This window comes from Mus pahari, chromosome 11 (assembly GCF_900095145.1).
Source record: "Mus pahari chromosome 11, PAHARI_EIJ_v1.1, whole genome shotgun sequence".
Taxonomy (NCBI): domain Eukaryota; kingdom Metazoa; phylum Chordata; class Mammalia; order Rodentia; family Muridae; genus Mus; species Mus pahari.
This window is the reverse complement of record NC_034600.1, coordinates 23,467,745-23,483,256: the sequence shown is the minus strand read 5'-3', so window position 1 is coordinate 23,483,256 and position 15,512 is coordinate 23,467,745. Positions and strand designations below refer to the sequence as shown.

At 40.8% G+C, this 15,512-nt stretch overlaps 1 protein-coding gene across 1 annotated transcript in view; it reads right to left on the bottom strand.

Moving 5' to 3' along the window:
- Dhfr (dihydrofolate reductase) overlaps window positions 1-15,512 on the bottom strand; it is a 31,459-nt gene that overhangs the window by 10,770 nt on the left and 5,177 nt on the right. Inside the window, exons 4-5 of the mRNA XM_021208445.1 lie at window positions 9,220-9,346; window positions 6,518-6,633 (exon numbers count right to left, since the gene is read on the bottom strand). Of these exons, the coding sequence (XP_021064104.1) occupies window positions 6,518-6,633; window positions 9,220-9,346 (243 nt within the window). The remainder of the gene's footprint in view (window positions 1-6,517; window positions 6,634-9,219; window positions 9,347-15,512) is intronic.

Below are 15,512 nucleotides of genomic sequence, written 5' to 3'. Positions count from 1 at the left end.
TATAGGGGACTTTAGGAGAGGAAAATAGGAAAGGGGAGAGCATTTGAAACGTAAATGAAGAAAATATCTAATAAAAAAAAAAAACTCACTGGGGAGGCAGAGGCAGGTGGATTTCTGAGTTTGAGGCCAACCTGGTCTACAGAGTGAGTTCCAGGACAGCCAGGGCTATACAGAGAAACCCTGTCTCGAAAAACCAAAAAAACAAAAAAACAAAAAAACAAAACCTCAAACAAATCAGTAGCCTTCCTATACTCAAAGGATAAATGGCTGAGAAAAAACATCAGGGAAATGACATCCTTTACAATAGTCACAAACAATATAAAATACCTTGGTGTGACTCTAACCAAACAAGTGAAAGATCTATACGACAAGTCTCTGAAGAAAGAAATCAAAAAGACTGCAGAAGACAGAAAGATCTTCCATGCTCATGGATTGGCACGATTAATATAGTAAAAATGGCTATCTTGCTGAAAGCAATCAATGCAATCCCCATCAAAATTCCAACTCAATTCTTCAGAGTTAGAAAGAGCAATTTGCAAATTTGGAAAACCCAGGATAGCAAAAACTATTGTCAACAGTAAAAGAATATCTGGGTGAATCACCATCCCTGACTTCAAGATGTACTACAGAGCAAAAGTGATAAAAACTGCATGGTATTTGTACAGTGACAGGCAGGTAGATCAATGGAATAGTAATGAAGACCCAGAATTGCACACACACCTATGCCTGTGGTCTTCCCAGCCTTGAGCAAGCTGAGCAGACCTTAAGCAGTTGCCACAATGCATCTTACCAACCTAGGTGGAGTCATCTGCCTTGGCTGTACTTGCACGTTCCCACAAGAACTCAGATTAGACTGCAGCACTGACCTTGCTTTGCAAACATAGGATGAGCTCTATGGACTTTCTCCATATAAATGCAGTGCTGAATATTAAATTTGGAGCCTTGATTAGAACCTTGACTTGGTTTCACTCTTCTCTTCTCTAGGTAACCCCCCCCCCCTTTCATTTCCAGCCCCCCTTTCAGGTGAAACCTGCTAGACTGGCTACATATGGTAACTTGACCATTGACAAAGAAACTAAAACCATCCAGTGGAAAAAAAGACAGCATTTTCACCAAATGGTGCTGGTTCAACTGGCAGTTAACATGTAGAAGAATGCAAATTGATCCATTCTTATTTCCCTGTACAAAGCTAAAGTCCAAGTGGATCAAGGTCTTCCACATAAAACCAGACACACTGAATCTAATAGAAGAGAAAGTGGGGAAAAGCCTCGAACCATGGGCACAGAGGAAAATTTCCTGAACAGAACACCAATGGCTTATGCTCTAAGATCAAGAATTGACAAATGGGACTTCATACAATTGTAAAGCTTCTGTAAGGCAAAGGACACTGTCAATAGGACAAAACAGCAACCAACAGGTTGAGAAAAGAACTTTATCAATCTGATAGAGGGATAATATCCAATATACACAAAGAACTCAACAGGTTAGACTCCAGAGAACCAAATAACCCTACTAAAATATGGGGAACAGAGCTAAACAGAATTCTCAACTGAGGAAACTCGAATGGTCGAGAAGCACCTAAAGAAATGTTCAACATCCTTAGTCATCAGGGAAATGCAAATCAAAATTCCACCTCACACTAGTCAGAATGGCTAAGATCAAAAACTCAGGTAACAGCAGATGCTGGGGAGGATGTCGAGAAAGAGGAACACTCATCCATTGCTGGCAGGATTTCATACTGGTACAACCACTCTGAAAATCAGTCTGGAGGTTCCTCAGAAAATTGGATATAGTTCTACCTGAGGACCCAGCTATACCACTCCTGGGCATACACCCAGAAGATGCTCCAACATGTAATAAGGATACATGCTCTACTATGTTCATAGCAGCCATATTTATAATAGCTAGAGGCTAGAAATAACCTAGATGTCCCTCAACAGAGGAATGGATACAGAAAATGTGGTACATTTATACAATGGAGTACTACTCAGCTATTTAAAAACAATGACTTCAGAAAATTTGCAGGCAAATGTCTGGATCTAGAAAATATCCTGAGTGAGGTAATTCAGTCACAACAGAGCACACATAGTATGCACTCACTGATAAGTGGATATTAACCAAAGAGTGTGGAATACCCACTATACAACTCATGGACCACATGAAGCTCAAGAGGAAGGAAGACCAAAGAGTGTTTTCTTCAGTCCTACTTAGAAGGGAGAACAATATAATCAAGGAAAGTAGAGGGTGGCAGGAACTTGGGAGGAAGAGAGAAGGGGGAGGAGGAAAAGAGGGGCAGATTCAGGTATGGGAGGAGATGGAGGAGATGTACAGAGGGTCAGGAAATTGAACAGAGGCGTGTAGCAATGGGGGATGGGGAACTGAGGGTAGCAACCAGAAAGTCCCAGATGCCAGGAAAGCAAGTGCCTCCCAGGACCCAGGGGATGACATTAGATGAAACAAAGGGGAGGGAGAACCTGTTGAGACCATATCCAGAGGCTAGGCATGGCCTTCCAGTTAAGGGATAGGGCCACCCACCCATCTCCAAAATTTAACCCAAAATTGCTCCTGTCTAAAGGAAATACAGGGACAAAGAGTGGAACAGAGACTGAAGGGAAGGCCATCCAGAGACTGCCCCACTTGAGGATCCATCTCACATGCAGACACCAAACCTAGACACTATTGGTGATGCCAAGAAGTACTTGCTGATAACAGCCTGATACAGCCGTCTCCTGAGAGGCTCTGCCAGATCCTAATCAATACAGATGCGGATGCTTGCAAACAACCATCAGACTGAGCACAGGGTCCCCAATGGAGGAGTTAGGGGAATGACTCAAGGAGTCGAAGGGGCCTTATCTGGCATTAATGTGAGGGGAGGCCCTTGGTCCTGTGAAGGCTTGATGCCCCAGTGTAGAGGAATGCTAGGGCAGTGAGGTGGGAGTGGGTGGGTGGGTTGGGGAGCACCCTCCCAGAAGCAGGGTAAGGGGGGATGGGATAGGGAATTTGCAGAGGAGAATCTGGGAAGGGGGATAACATTTGAAATGTAAATAAAGAAAATATCCAATTAAAAAAAAAGCTGGTAGCCGGGCGGTGGTGGCACATGCCTTTAATCCCAGCACTTGGGAGGCAGAGAGACAGGTGGATTTCTGAGTTCAAGGCCAGCCTGGTGTACAGAGTGAGTTCCAGGACAGCCAGGGCTATACAGAGAAACCCTGTCTCGAAAAAACCAAAAAAATTAAATAAATAAAATAAAAAAAAAAGCTGGTAAGCATTAGAGAGGTATTTAAATGAAGCTGATCACACAGCAGTCTGTTCTTATTGATAGTAGGGGGAAGAAAAAAGGAAGAAATGAGAAGGGAGAGCCAAGATCTATATTCACACAATGTGAGAATTCATAATTTAAGTAGAAGAGAAAATATACAGAGTGTGGTGTTCATATTAGCATTTTAGAAGAAAACCAACTGTGTTTTCAGTTTAAGACATCACTTCAGGAGCCTAAGCAAAGCCTGGACTTTAGCTGCTGACATGTCTTGTAATGTTATGGTTACTTTAGGTTTAAAACTTCTGTTTACTTCAGAATTACTGAATTTAAAGTTTATGTGGTCCTATAGAGTGTCAAGACTGCTATTCCAAAGCTTGACCATTCATCTATCTAGACTAAATTGTTATGTTTCTTTAGGGGATGTGTAAAAAGCAAATTCTCACTCAAAGGATAATTACTGGACACAGTTGGGACTATTTGGAAAAATGTGTTAAGAACTGGTCCAAAAGTGTTGCTATAATTAACTTTTTCTTTTACTTGCTATAGCTAACTGTTTGAAGCACTTTTAAAGTAAAATGCTCCAAGGTTTCCAGTTCAGGGAGCTTCCTGATGGAATAACAAGGGTAGCCCTTCTTCTTCATGTTCACCATGCTGCCCAGTTTAACCTGTGACTCTGTGACCTTCACCCATATCTAGATTTCCTCTGGTTCCCCTCCAGCGCACTTGCTACAGAAGCTCAGACAATGTCCCTACCTCAGAATCCTCTAAGGCAAGACTTGGTGTGACACATGACCTCCTCCTGGCTTACAGAACAGGCCAGCTTCATTCTTATCTCAGGCTCCACTGTGTTCACTTCCTGGGCCACCCTTCCTGCAGTTGTGTGGCTGTTCCTTGACTTTTGACCTCAGTGCAGGATCCCTCCCACTGACCATAGTACCCTGAAGATAGCATTGTTCCATGCATGTCACTGGCCACCCCCTCCCACCTCACTGTAAAGGCCTTGCTTCCAGGGCAGGCAGCAGCACCAGCAGGCAGAATCAACACAGTTCTCACAGTGCCCAAGCCAGGCTTGATTTGAGCTAGTGACAGCTGCTAGATGCCACTAAAATGATTAAAGCCTGAGTATTTCCAAATCCGTTAAAGTAGATTTCTAAAAGTTCTTATGATGTTATCTTTGTATGGACACAAACAAACCTCTATTTCAGATCTCGCACTGGCAACAGACCAAAGGAGCAACTCCCTAGTCTAGCTTAGTGAACTAGTAAGCTTATTTGTGTCCCTTAGAGGAGCATGGGTTGTAGTAGAATTTTCCATTTAATTTAAATATTAATATAACAAGAAGCCTGTGATTGGGCTGTAGAAAAGGAAGGTGAGTGAAGATTTTTAGAGATGGGAGAGAGGACAGAAGGGAAGGAAGGAAGATGGAGAAGAGAAAGATGATCCATATTCCACATGGCTTTAAATAACCACAGGTAGCTAGGAATATCATATAAGGGATGGATAATTACAGGACTATATATATCAATATCAGTTGGCTCTGTGTAAATTGTGTGGACGTTTTGTGGGGCGAGAATTTACTGATATAAATCTGACTTATAAATTATAATTATTAGTTTTGATTTTACTGGGTTACTGGGATTTGGGACTGCTGACCACAGTGATAGCACGGGATGGTGCATTTTAAAATATTTCCCGAAACAATGGGTGACTTGACTGAAGGGCGGCTATGAAAAGCTCACTCTAGTAGGTGACAAAACACTAAAGCTGCATGCATAGCACCCTCCAGGCAGTCAGTCAGTTCATCAGTCTCCTCTCCCCAGCAGCTGCCATCGTTCACAGAACCTCTGGGAGGCCTTTATACTCCTAAGCTCGAGGAGCTTCCTGTACCTTATAAACTGAATTTGCTTCCTGAGTCCTCAGTCTTTTCTCCTTCCTCCAGGAGGGCATGCTTCAGTTAGGAAGAAAGTGCTACCTAATACAAGCTGAAGGGTTTTTTTAAAAGACAATGAAATTGGCAAGCCCTGTAACTCATCCATGTAGTTTAGTTCCTGAATAAAAAATTAAACAAACATGTATCACGTGAAAAAGGACACTACATTCTTATGCCAGAGAAGATGGAAAAATCTAGCTGCACTCATTTAATGCATTCCTATTGGCTAGTATTCACAGTGCTGGAAGGTGATACACGTGCTACCAGAAAAGAGAAAAACCCATCCTTGAGCTCTGAGCTACAGTAACAGCAAGCGGCCTGCAGGACACACTGGTTCAACACTGGTATGAATGTTATGGGAGTAACCGACTGCTGCTTCTTTCTGAACCATCACTCCATGAGACACAACCCATACCTGACACTGTCAGCAAGGCTAGACACTGAAGCTAGATAGGTCAGGGGCCCTAGGGGAAAGCCTACTCTCATTCTGCTAAATTAACATAGCAATAAAATGACTCTCAATAACACATTGTTATACCCACAGATACTCATCTCTCATCAGAGAAGTTACTTTGTGTAGTTGATGACAATTAACACAGAAGCCCACAACTGGTCACCATGGAGAAAAAAAGACTTTGGCATTCTCAGCCCTAATGTGATGTCTGTATCACACATGCTCCTTCCCTCAAGGTTCAGTGATCTACACAGAAAAGGGAGAAAAAGACTGTAGAGCCAGAGGTGGTGGGTGACTTCCAGGAAACACTGTTTGACAGATAGGACAGGGCAGATGCACATGAGGGCTCAGTGACTGTGACAGCATGCACAAGAGCTGCACAGGAGTGGGGACAAATCCCACCCTTAGCCAATGGACAGTGCTGTGAGGAGAAGCTGTTTTCTTCAAAACTAACTTGTGTCTACCAGCCATCCTCCAGGGCTGGCCCCATGTTTGGGAGTTCAGCCAGTACAAACTGGACTCCATGGTTTTTTTGTTTTTGTTCTTAGAGAACATCATCTGGAAGAAGGTGGAGCAGAGGATGAATATGATCCAAATACATTGTATGAAATTTTCAAATAAATAAAAATATTATTTAAAAAGTATCTTTCTACATAACACATTGCTACGTCAAATCAAATCTTAAAAATTATTCTTCTTTGTAATTCTTTTTCCTCTTTTTATTACTAATTTATTTTATTTCAGTTATGGCTTCTGCTGAGACATGTTAATTTTCATTCATATATGTCATTGTACTTTGTTCTTACTTGCTTCCCCCTTCTTTCTGTAATTAGTCCTTAAAGTGCTTCTCACTAATTAATAATTGTATACTTACTCTGGGAGAAGTTTATATTTCCCCAAATCAATTTCTGGGAAAAATGTGTCACTTTCAAATTCCTGCATGATCCTTGTCACAAAGAGTCTGAGGTGGCCTGGTTGATTCATGGCTTCCTTTAAAACAAAACGCAAGGCATCACTCTCCTTAACCTGTGATGAAAGGCAAAGCGACTAGAAGATACTTGTTTTAGTTAAGCTTGTACTAGGCATTAAATGCATATTTACAGTTGTTCAGTCTTACTACGTATAAATATTTTGAAAAAAAGATTTGCTTAAATTTTTAAAAATGATGCCTATATGTTATATGCTTTTGTGTGGGTATGTGTATGTGAGTTCTGATATTTGTGGAGGGCAGAGGAGCTGAAGTTGGAGGTGACTGTGAGCCACCCGATGTGGATGTTGGGATTTGAGCTCAAGTCCTTTGAAAAACAGCCAGTGCTTTTAAACACTGCGCCATCTCTCCAGTCCCCTAAAACTTACTATAACCCTCAACTCTGAAGCCTCAGTTACACTGACAATAACACTAGTCACAATTAGTAACTGTGAAACTACATCCTGGCCTCCAGTTTATTACATATTTTTTCTAAGGTTTAAGCATTCAGTCACACTGCTTTCCTTTGGCTGCTCTTATAAGGGTTTACCCCTTATTACCTAGCTGCTAATCCAAAGAGAAGTTTGCATCTGTACACGAGTATCAAAGAACTTTTGTGAGATTGTCATTGTTAAAAACACCATGGGAACACTCAGCATACCATTTCTTTAAAATTATTTATTCACATATTTGTGTGTCTGTGTGAGTAGATGCGCCTATGTATGCCTATGCTGGAAGAGGCTATGGAATCACTCAGAGCTGTAGAAGTTCACAGGACGCTCTGCTTGTTATGTGGGTGCTGGGATCTGAATTCTGGTCCTCATGATTGTGTAGCAAGAACTCTTTAACTGCAAAGCCATGTCTCCAGCACCACTGGTAAACCTTTCTCACTCTATCATTACCTAAAACTGCCCCCATTTCTCTACAAGCAGGGCATTCAACTTGCTTCTTGTTGTTAATGATGGTGCTCAGTCTGTTCTGGTTAACAACTTTTCTAACCAGTCTATGATGTTAATTTGATAGTCTCCACCGACAAAATGGCCTTGGAAGAAATAGCTTATATTTTTATTGGAAACGATGATTCTTAAGAGCAGATAACTACTGATCCTCAAACATATATAGGAGGAAAAAAATACATGCAGATTTCAAGTTGTTAACTTCCAACTACGAGTATAGAACACTTTCTTTTCAGTATTTTAGCTTATGTTAAATCATTTATTATCACTGTTGCAATCAAATAAATATTCTTCTAGTTTCCACTGTAGCCCAAACCAGAAAAGTTGATGAGGACTAGCTGTAGCTACATCAGCAGCTCTCCATCAAAGCGGGGCAAGCCTTCCATCAAGGGACATAGAGTGAACATTTCAGGCACGGACGGCCATAGGCTTCTTACTTATAGCAAAAGCATCTGTGCTGTGAGCTCTGGTATACTCCACTTCCACGCTGGCACGGGGGCACAGGCTGAAAGCACTACAACATGGGAGACCGCTACCTGTAGGGTCCACTTTCTCACTGTGGAGCTAATTACACAAGTGCATTTAGTCCTAAGTCTACAAAATGTACCTTAATATGAGACAATGTTAGAGGGATGTGAGACACAGACAGTTTATAGTCAGTTTAGGAATCTGTAATGCTCCTTTCTTGAATCATTTCTGTGTATACATGTAATATATACCCCAAAAGAGTAGAACTGATTTCTCTTCCACGTTAACCTTTCCGAAGAATAGCCAAACAAACCAGCAAACCGGAAGTCACTTGGTACCAAATGATACCAGGAAAAGAGTATTCTCTGCTTTGCCTGTTATTTACCACTACGATATGAAACCATGCCATCCCCTGCTGCCCTGAGGCTGCAAAGAGGTCGCAGAGGTAAAGTTTCCACCTGTCTGCCTGTGCTGACAGAGTGCTCTTCTCAGCATGGCATTTATCCTGGAGGCAAAGGCACAGCAGCACACCAGGGCATAGCCAGGGAGCCGAAAGCCGTACCATATAAGATAAGCACTATGCAGACTGATTCTTAAACTGAAAATAACTAGTATTTTGAACTGAAAATGTCTAGCATGTGGGAAGAGCTTGGCTAAAGAACACAAGATTCCAGTTACACAGGAAGAATAAGGTCTGGGGCTCTACTGCACTGCATGGTGACTGTGGTTAGGAACAATGTCTTACTGTGCTCTTCAAATTGCTGGGAGTTGATTTTAAGTTCTCTCATCACAAAAGAAGGTAATATATCTCAATTTAGCCACTCCACAAATACATGTTTCAGATTTTCTGATTATTTGCCAGTTTAAAAATAGACTTAAAAATAAGGTATTAAAGCTGGTGGGAGTGGGTGGGAGGGTGAATCTGCCTAAGGTACATGAAATATGGTGCACCATCATAATGTAATACAAAGTTTTATACATTAACATATAAACATCTTCTATTTATAAGTATAACTGGTATAAATTATAAATCTTATATTTACCTTAATATTTATTTTGCATGAGTGTCAAATAATACACTTTGACCCTTGTGTAGTTTATAGTAAAGACAATGTGCTGCTTCCTATGTGCATGGTGGGAAGCAGAGAAGGGCAATTCTTTCTATTTATACATAACACTCCTTACCTGGTACACAGAACTGCCTCCGACTATCCAAACCATGTCTACTTTACTTGCTAATTCCGGTTGTTCAATAAGTCTTAAGGCATCATCCAGACTTTGGGCAAGAAAATGAGCTCCTTGTGGTGGTTCCCTGAGGTTAAAAATACAAAAAGAATTATGGTTTTTGTAAAAGTCTGTTCACACTAGTCAAATAACCCAAACTAGCATCAGCCAGTACAAAATCTTTTTTTTTTGGTTTTTCAAGACAAGGTTTCTCCACATAGCCCAGGCTGTCCTATAATTCACTTTGTAGACCAGGCTGTGAAAACTAATTCTTTCAACTCAAAGTACTTGGAATGTATGGCAGTGTCCAACATTCATTCTACATTTCATGCCCTAATAGTACTTGCAAATCAAAACATAAAGCCATATGTGACACTCCACTGTATCTATAGTGGAAAACAACCTCAACAGTAGCTGCTATGCTGTGGTGGGGAGAAGGTCAGGGTGGAGAGTGAGGGACTCCCTGGAAGCTTAATAGGGTTACACAGGTAATCTTTGTCAACACTTAGCTCACGTGCGTCTCGCTGTATTAACACCTACCACAGGGTAGGGCAACACAGAGTTCTAGCTCATGACACACGGGGAAATGGACTCGTTCTCCCCCTTATTTTGAAGTGTGTGGACAAACAGCAGCAACCAAAGTGGTGACGGTGACAAAGCAGCACAGTAAAATTAATGGCAGAGTCCACGCGGTGTCTGTGCAGCTGTTTAATGGGAGAGTACGCATGGTGACTGTGCAGATATTTAATGGGAGAGTCCACACAGTGGCTAGGTAGATGTTTAATGGCAGAGTCCACACAGTGACTGTGCAGGTATTTAATGGTAGAATCCACACAGTGGCTGTGCAGATGTTTAATAGCAGAATCCACACAGTGGCTGTGCAGGTATTTAATGGTAGAGTTTACATAGTGGCTGTGTAGATATTTAATGGCAGAATCCACACAGTGGCTGTGCAGATGTTTAATGGCAGAATCCACACAGTGGCTGTGCAGATGTTTAATGGCAGAATCCACACAGTGGCTAAGTAGAAGTTTAGTGAACAGTTGTGTCAGTTTGGATACTGTCCTGATTAAATATGAGACAGAGAATATCCATGTGATTTTGAATACCTGAAGCAGCATTCAGATTGATAGTGTATGTGGGAAAAAGAACTGTCATATTCTGAACAATATGGAAAGGAGAGAGTATTTGGAAATGAGCTTGTTACCACTTATATAACTAATACTCGACAAGGAAAATGTTAAATAAACTCACTAATTATGCTGACTAGATCAATTTCAGATCTCATATATGATGGTGAGGGGAGTGGCAGTTCCCTTTATAAATGAAGAAACTTATACAGCCAGGCTTTTATAGTGATTAGATACAGAACAGAAATTACTAATTCAATGTCAACTTCTTAGCTGGTGCTTTAAAAGGATTACTTACATAATCATCTTTGAACTGGTAGTTGTAACAATGATTAATCAACGACTAATGGGGACTATTCATTTTCCTGGTGGCATTCTCCCTCTCTTCTTGATTTCTATTTTACTTTTCTCACTCTTTGTCATACGTAAGAGAATTAGGATAGAGCAAAAATATATTTGGACTTACACTGGAAAAACAAAACAAAACAGCGGGGCCCGAAGTAAGTTAAATGAGCTGAGCTATCACAAAAGGTTATCAGGGTAACTTCAGAGACAAGACTGGATACAGTGGTGTTCAAGGACAGAACAGGAACTAGAGGGAAGAAAGATTTAAGGGGCATGGAGAAGACGATCTAGTTCATAAATCGTCTATGGTGACTGGATGCTGATTAAGGAACTGACACGGTCTAAAGCTGAGAGCAATGTGCTCTCTACAGGGACAGGAACGTGCTTGCTATACCTGAGGTCCTGGGTTTGATGCCTAGTACACACAGGAGAAGAATAAGAAATCACCGGCGAAGTCCTGACCTTAACGTGCTAACCCAGAGCTCCCAAGAGGAAGAGTTCCATGGTCTACAGAGGATTTTCTTTCTCTACTACCTTTTCCTGAAATGTTCTCCGGGATCCAGAGTCTGATGTACAGTCACTCACAGCTAAACAACTTTTATGTTCCCAATTAAAAAAAAGGTTCCTGTAGAAAATGTAGTGCCTTCCAGTAACCTTTACATACTCAATTAGTATGGAATTTATCCTGTCTAAAGATTGAACAAACTCGGGCTGGTGAGATGGCTCAGTGGGTAAGAGCACCCGACTGCTCTTCCAAAGGTCCTGAGTTCAAATCCCAGTGACCACATGGTGGTTCATAACCATCCGTAACGAGATCTGACTCCCTCTTCTGGAGTGTCTGAAGACAGCTACAGTGTACTTACATATAATAAATAAATAAATAAAGCTTTAAAAAAAAAAAAAAAAAAAAAAAAAAAAAAGATTGAACAAACTCAAGTCCCTTACTTCCAAAACAATCCTTCCATGACTTCTCTAAAGCACAGTAGCTCTCACGTCTTCCTGGTACCTTGTGCTTTCCCAGCTTTCAAATAACTGTTGATTGATGTTCTTATGCATAAGTCTTAAACACAATTGACCTATCCAGGTTATCACAGCCAGTGCTTCATTTAATGAACAGCTCTTTTCTATCTTTAGGTCACTCTGGCTCTTTAATTTAGGACATTTTCTTGGTCATAGTAACTCTCCAGGCAAGTTTTCAAAATAAAATGAACCTCAATTAATTGTAATTAAATAATAGTCTTGTAATAGGTTGGGAGAAAATGAAGAGAAACAACCCATTTGATACCAAATTAGATCCTAGAATAATAAAGAACAGCAATGGGAGACCTGGTGAAATTTGAATAAACTCTAGTTTATTTAAAACAACCCAACCCAACCCAACCCAAAATAAATCATTGGTGTGAACTTGAAAGAAAAGGGGCAATTATATGAATTCTGTGTCAAGAATTGTGTGCACATGGCTGGTATTCTGTTTCTTAACTAGAATTAAGAGGATTAAGGGAAACAGTGTGTAAATAGATGCTCAATCTTGAAACAATGTTTAAGTAGGTACTCCATTTAGAAACAATGTGTAAATCATTAGTCCATTTAGTAGAACCAGCCTTCCATGTAGCTACTAGATAGTAATTTAGTTTCTAATAGATCAAGTAGGGAAAATATACAGTATTTCATAATTTCTGATATACAAAGTTGAGTCACTAGGATGATCTTATTTCTAGGACACCCAAAGACCACTCATTCTGTAAAGAGTTCTCAGCTTCTAGGCTGGCAATAAAGGTTTAAAAGTCCTTTTACCTACTGGGATGAGGTGGTAATGAGACAGACCTCAGCAATGGCCAGAAAGCATGAAACCAGAAGAGGAAGATGTGCAGAGGCCCCGGCCGCATATATGGCGATAATCTGTGGTGGGGCAATGATAGCGCCTGCCTCCTCCACTGAGTGTCAACAGAGGGAAAACCATGCCCCAAAGACAGACACAGCACGCTTCCTTAGAGATCACTGCAGGCTACAGTGAAGTAATTTAACACATGAAAACTCAGAGAAAGTTGAGGGTAGAAAAAAAGTAACTTGAGGTGAGGCTCAAATAGTGTAGTCTCTAGTCACCTAGAATAAAGGAGAGGGTACACGTTGATTTACGTAGAGAGATTCATTTATGTCTTACTATTCAAGAAGTGAAAAGAAAAATAAAGTGAATTACTAAGGTAAAAAGTGAGATCATGAGCTTATTATTCACTGTGATCCCATTAATGTTAAAAGGCAAAAAGCTGGCCTGGAGAGATGGCTCAGCAGTTAAGTGCACTGACTACTCTTCCAGATGTCCTGAGTTCAATTCCCAGCAACCACATGATGGCTCACAACCATCTGTAATAGGGATCTGATGCCCTCTTCTGGTGTGTCTGAGGACAGTGACAGTGTACCCACATACATGAAATAAATAAAATAAATCTTAAAAAAAAAGGGCAAAAAGTTTATGTACTAGGAAGAGAAATCAAATACCATTAATGTTTATTTTTATGGTGCTAGGGCTCAAACCCAGGGCCTTTACATATGCTCCTCCCCCAGTTCCTAATATTAATATTTTCTATAAGCTACAAGGCAGTAAGGTTAGGAACTGGTATCTGCTAAGTACTGTGCTGGGTTATTTCTTCTGACTGTGATAAGAAACTTGAGCCAATCAACTGAAGGCTGGAGAGATCTATTTGGCTGACTACTTTGTCCTGAGATAACCAGTCAGGGAACATGTGGTAGAGCAATGAGACACACTTAATGGAAGCAGATCCCTTTCCAAAGCTAGGCTCTAAATGATCCATCTCCCCCAATCAGGCACCATCTTCTAATATTCCTTCAGTTGTGAAGTTAGCAATAGATTGATAAAGTTAGTTTCAGTCCTCTTGATTCAATTATCCCCACCCCACTTCCACAAGTCCATCAACTAGAACAGGAGATTTCTGGGGACACTGAAAATGCAAACCATAACAGGCACCTTTTCTGAGTGAGACACTTAACATACAGAATGCAATGAATCCCGAAAAATCATCCTAAGAGTGGTTTTATTAATTTCATTTCATTGAGGTTCAGCAAGCTCCACTCATGACCTGCCTAAATCCCAAAGCTGCCTGGAGCCAGAGCTAAGTCCTGAACTGGTGATGTGTGTAGATCAGAGGGAAAGGCTTTATGAAGAGGAGTGTCATAACTAGAAAGAATATGTAGAGGAATCATAAAAAATTATTATACCATGAAACTTAGAATAGCTTTTATAAAGATGATTTGCAGTGTGCTAGATAATTTGTAATATATATATATGAACGATATGTTACATCATGGAGGCAACTGAGATCTCTAAACTTAATTTCTAGAATATAGCACTGATTCAAAACATTTTTAATTTTTGGGTACCAATCCCCCCTGCCTCCACACACTTTATACACACACAGTTATTTTTTGTGATTGTCTCACTCTATAGCCCAGCATGACATCAATCTCAAGAGCTTCCATGGCAAAGTCTTTTAAGTGATGGGATTATGGGTATGTGGTACTATGTCCTCCCCTACTAAAACCTTCAGCCCTCCTCCAAGTAAATCAATGTATCCTCCTTGCGTTACAACGGTGACTTCTGGGTGCTCAGAGTCATGCTACCATTACCACTGTCTTGCCCTGTCAGTTCTATTAAAGTTACAACTTGACTGCCTAGAAAGCTTTTTTTTTTCCCCAAATTTTTATTAGATATTTTCTTGCCTAGAAAGCTTTACAGGCACTATCTCCTCTCCATGCCTTACTGCCTTTGGGGGTTACCTTGAGGATTCAGAATTTCCCCCTCTGGGGTTAGAGGCTAAAACCCAAGTTCTAATAAAAGCCTGCATAGGTGATAGTGATTGCCACGGGTAATGCTGTTCCTGTGATATAGGACCTGGCAGTGCCTGGACCCAGCTCTGAACATAGGTAAAGAGACAAACAAATGGAGAACCCAAAGATTAAAAAAAAAAAAAAAAAAAAAAAAAAAGAACCCTAATAAAATCCCTAAATGATATTTCAACTTCTCCAGCATACTTGAAAATAAAAACCAAAACAAACCCCCAAACCAAAGCACTGCAGTCAACATTATACATAAGGACACAGAAAACAACAAAATCCAATTACATACACCATAGGGGGGGTCATAAAGAAGAAATTAGACTCATCATTTGAGGAGAAATGCTGGTTCAACTGAACATCTCCCCCACTGAGATTTTTTAATGTTTATTTTAGCTCAAGCTGGCCATAAATAAATTTGAGTAGTATTCAAGAATATGTTATTAAAAAGCCCTTGGGAATAGCAATATAGCCCGTGAATGCAGACTTTTTTCAAGGAGAGAGATCACCAGAATATCCTAGCAACCAAGACAGGGAGCAGCACGAAGATGGAGGCAGATGGTGAGAGGCACATCACATATTCCCCATCAGCAGAGGCAACCAGTGCAAATGTTTGTATTTTTCTTCTCATTTCTAACCTATGCCATTGTAGGAGGCATGTGGGAGGAACCCTATGTAAGAATCTCTTAGCGTGCAGCTATGGGAAGCGGTTTCTCTTCCTCCCAGGGCTGCTCTAACTTCTCTTCACTCAGATGCTTGTCTTGTAGATGTGATGACATCTATGAGGACTTTGGTTTAAACCACCGAAAGGCCTTCAGGGTAGAGCTGAGACTTCCCAGAGCGACCAGAGCACCCACTGGAAAGTTCTAGCTTGCTCTTCCTGATGTCTGCTCTCCACAGTTTTGGATTCATGTAACTGCACCTCCCATT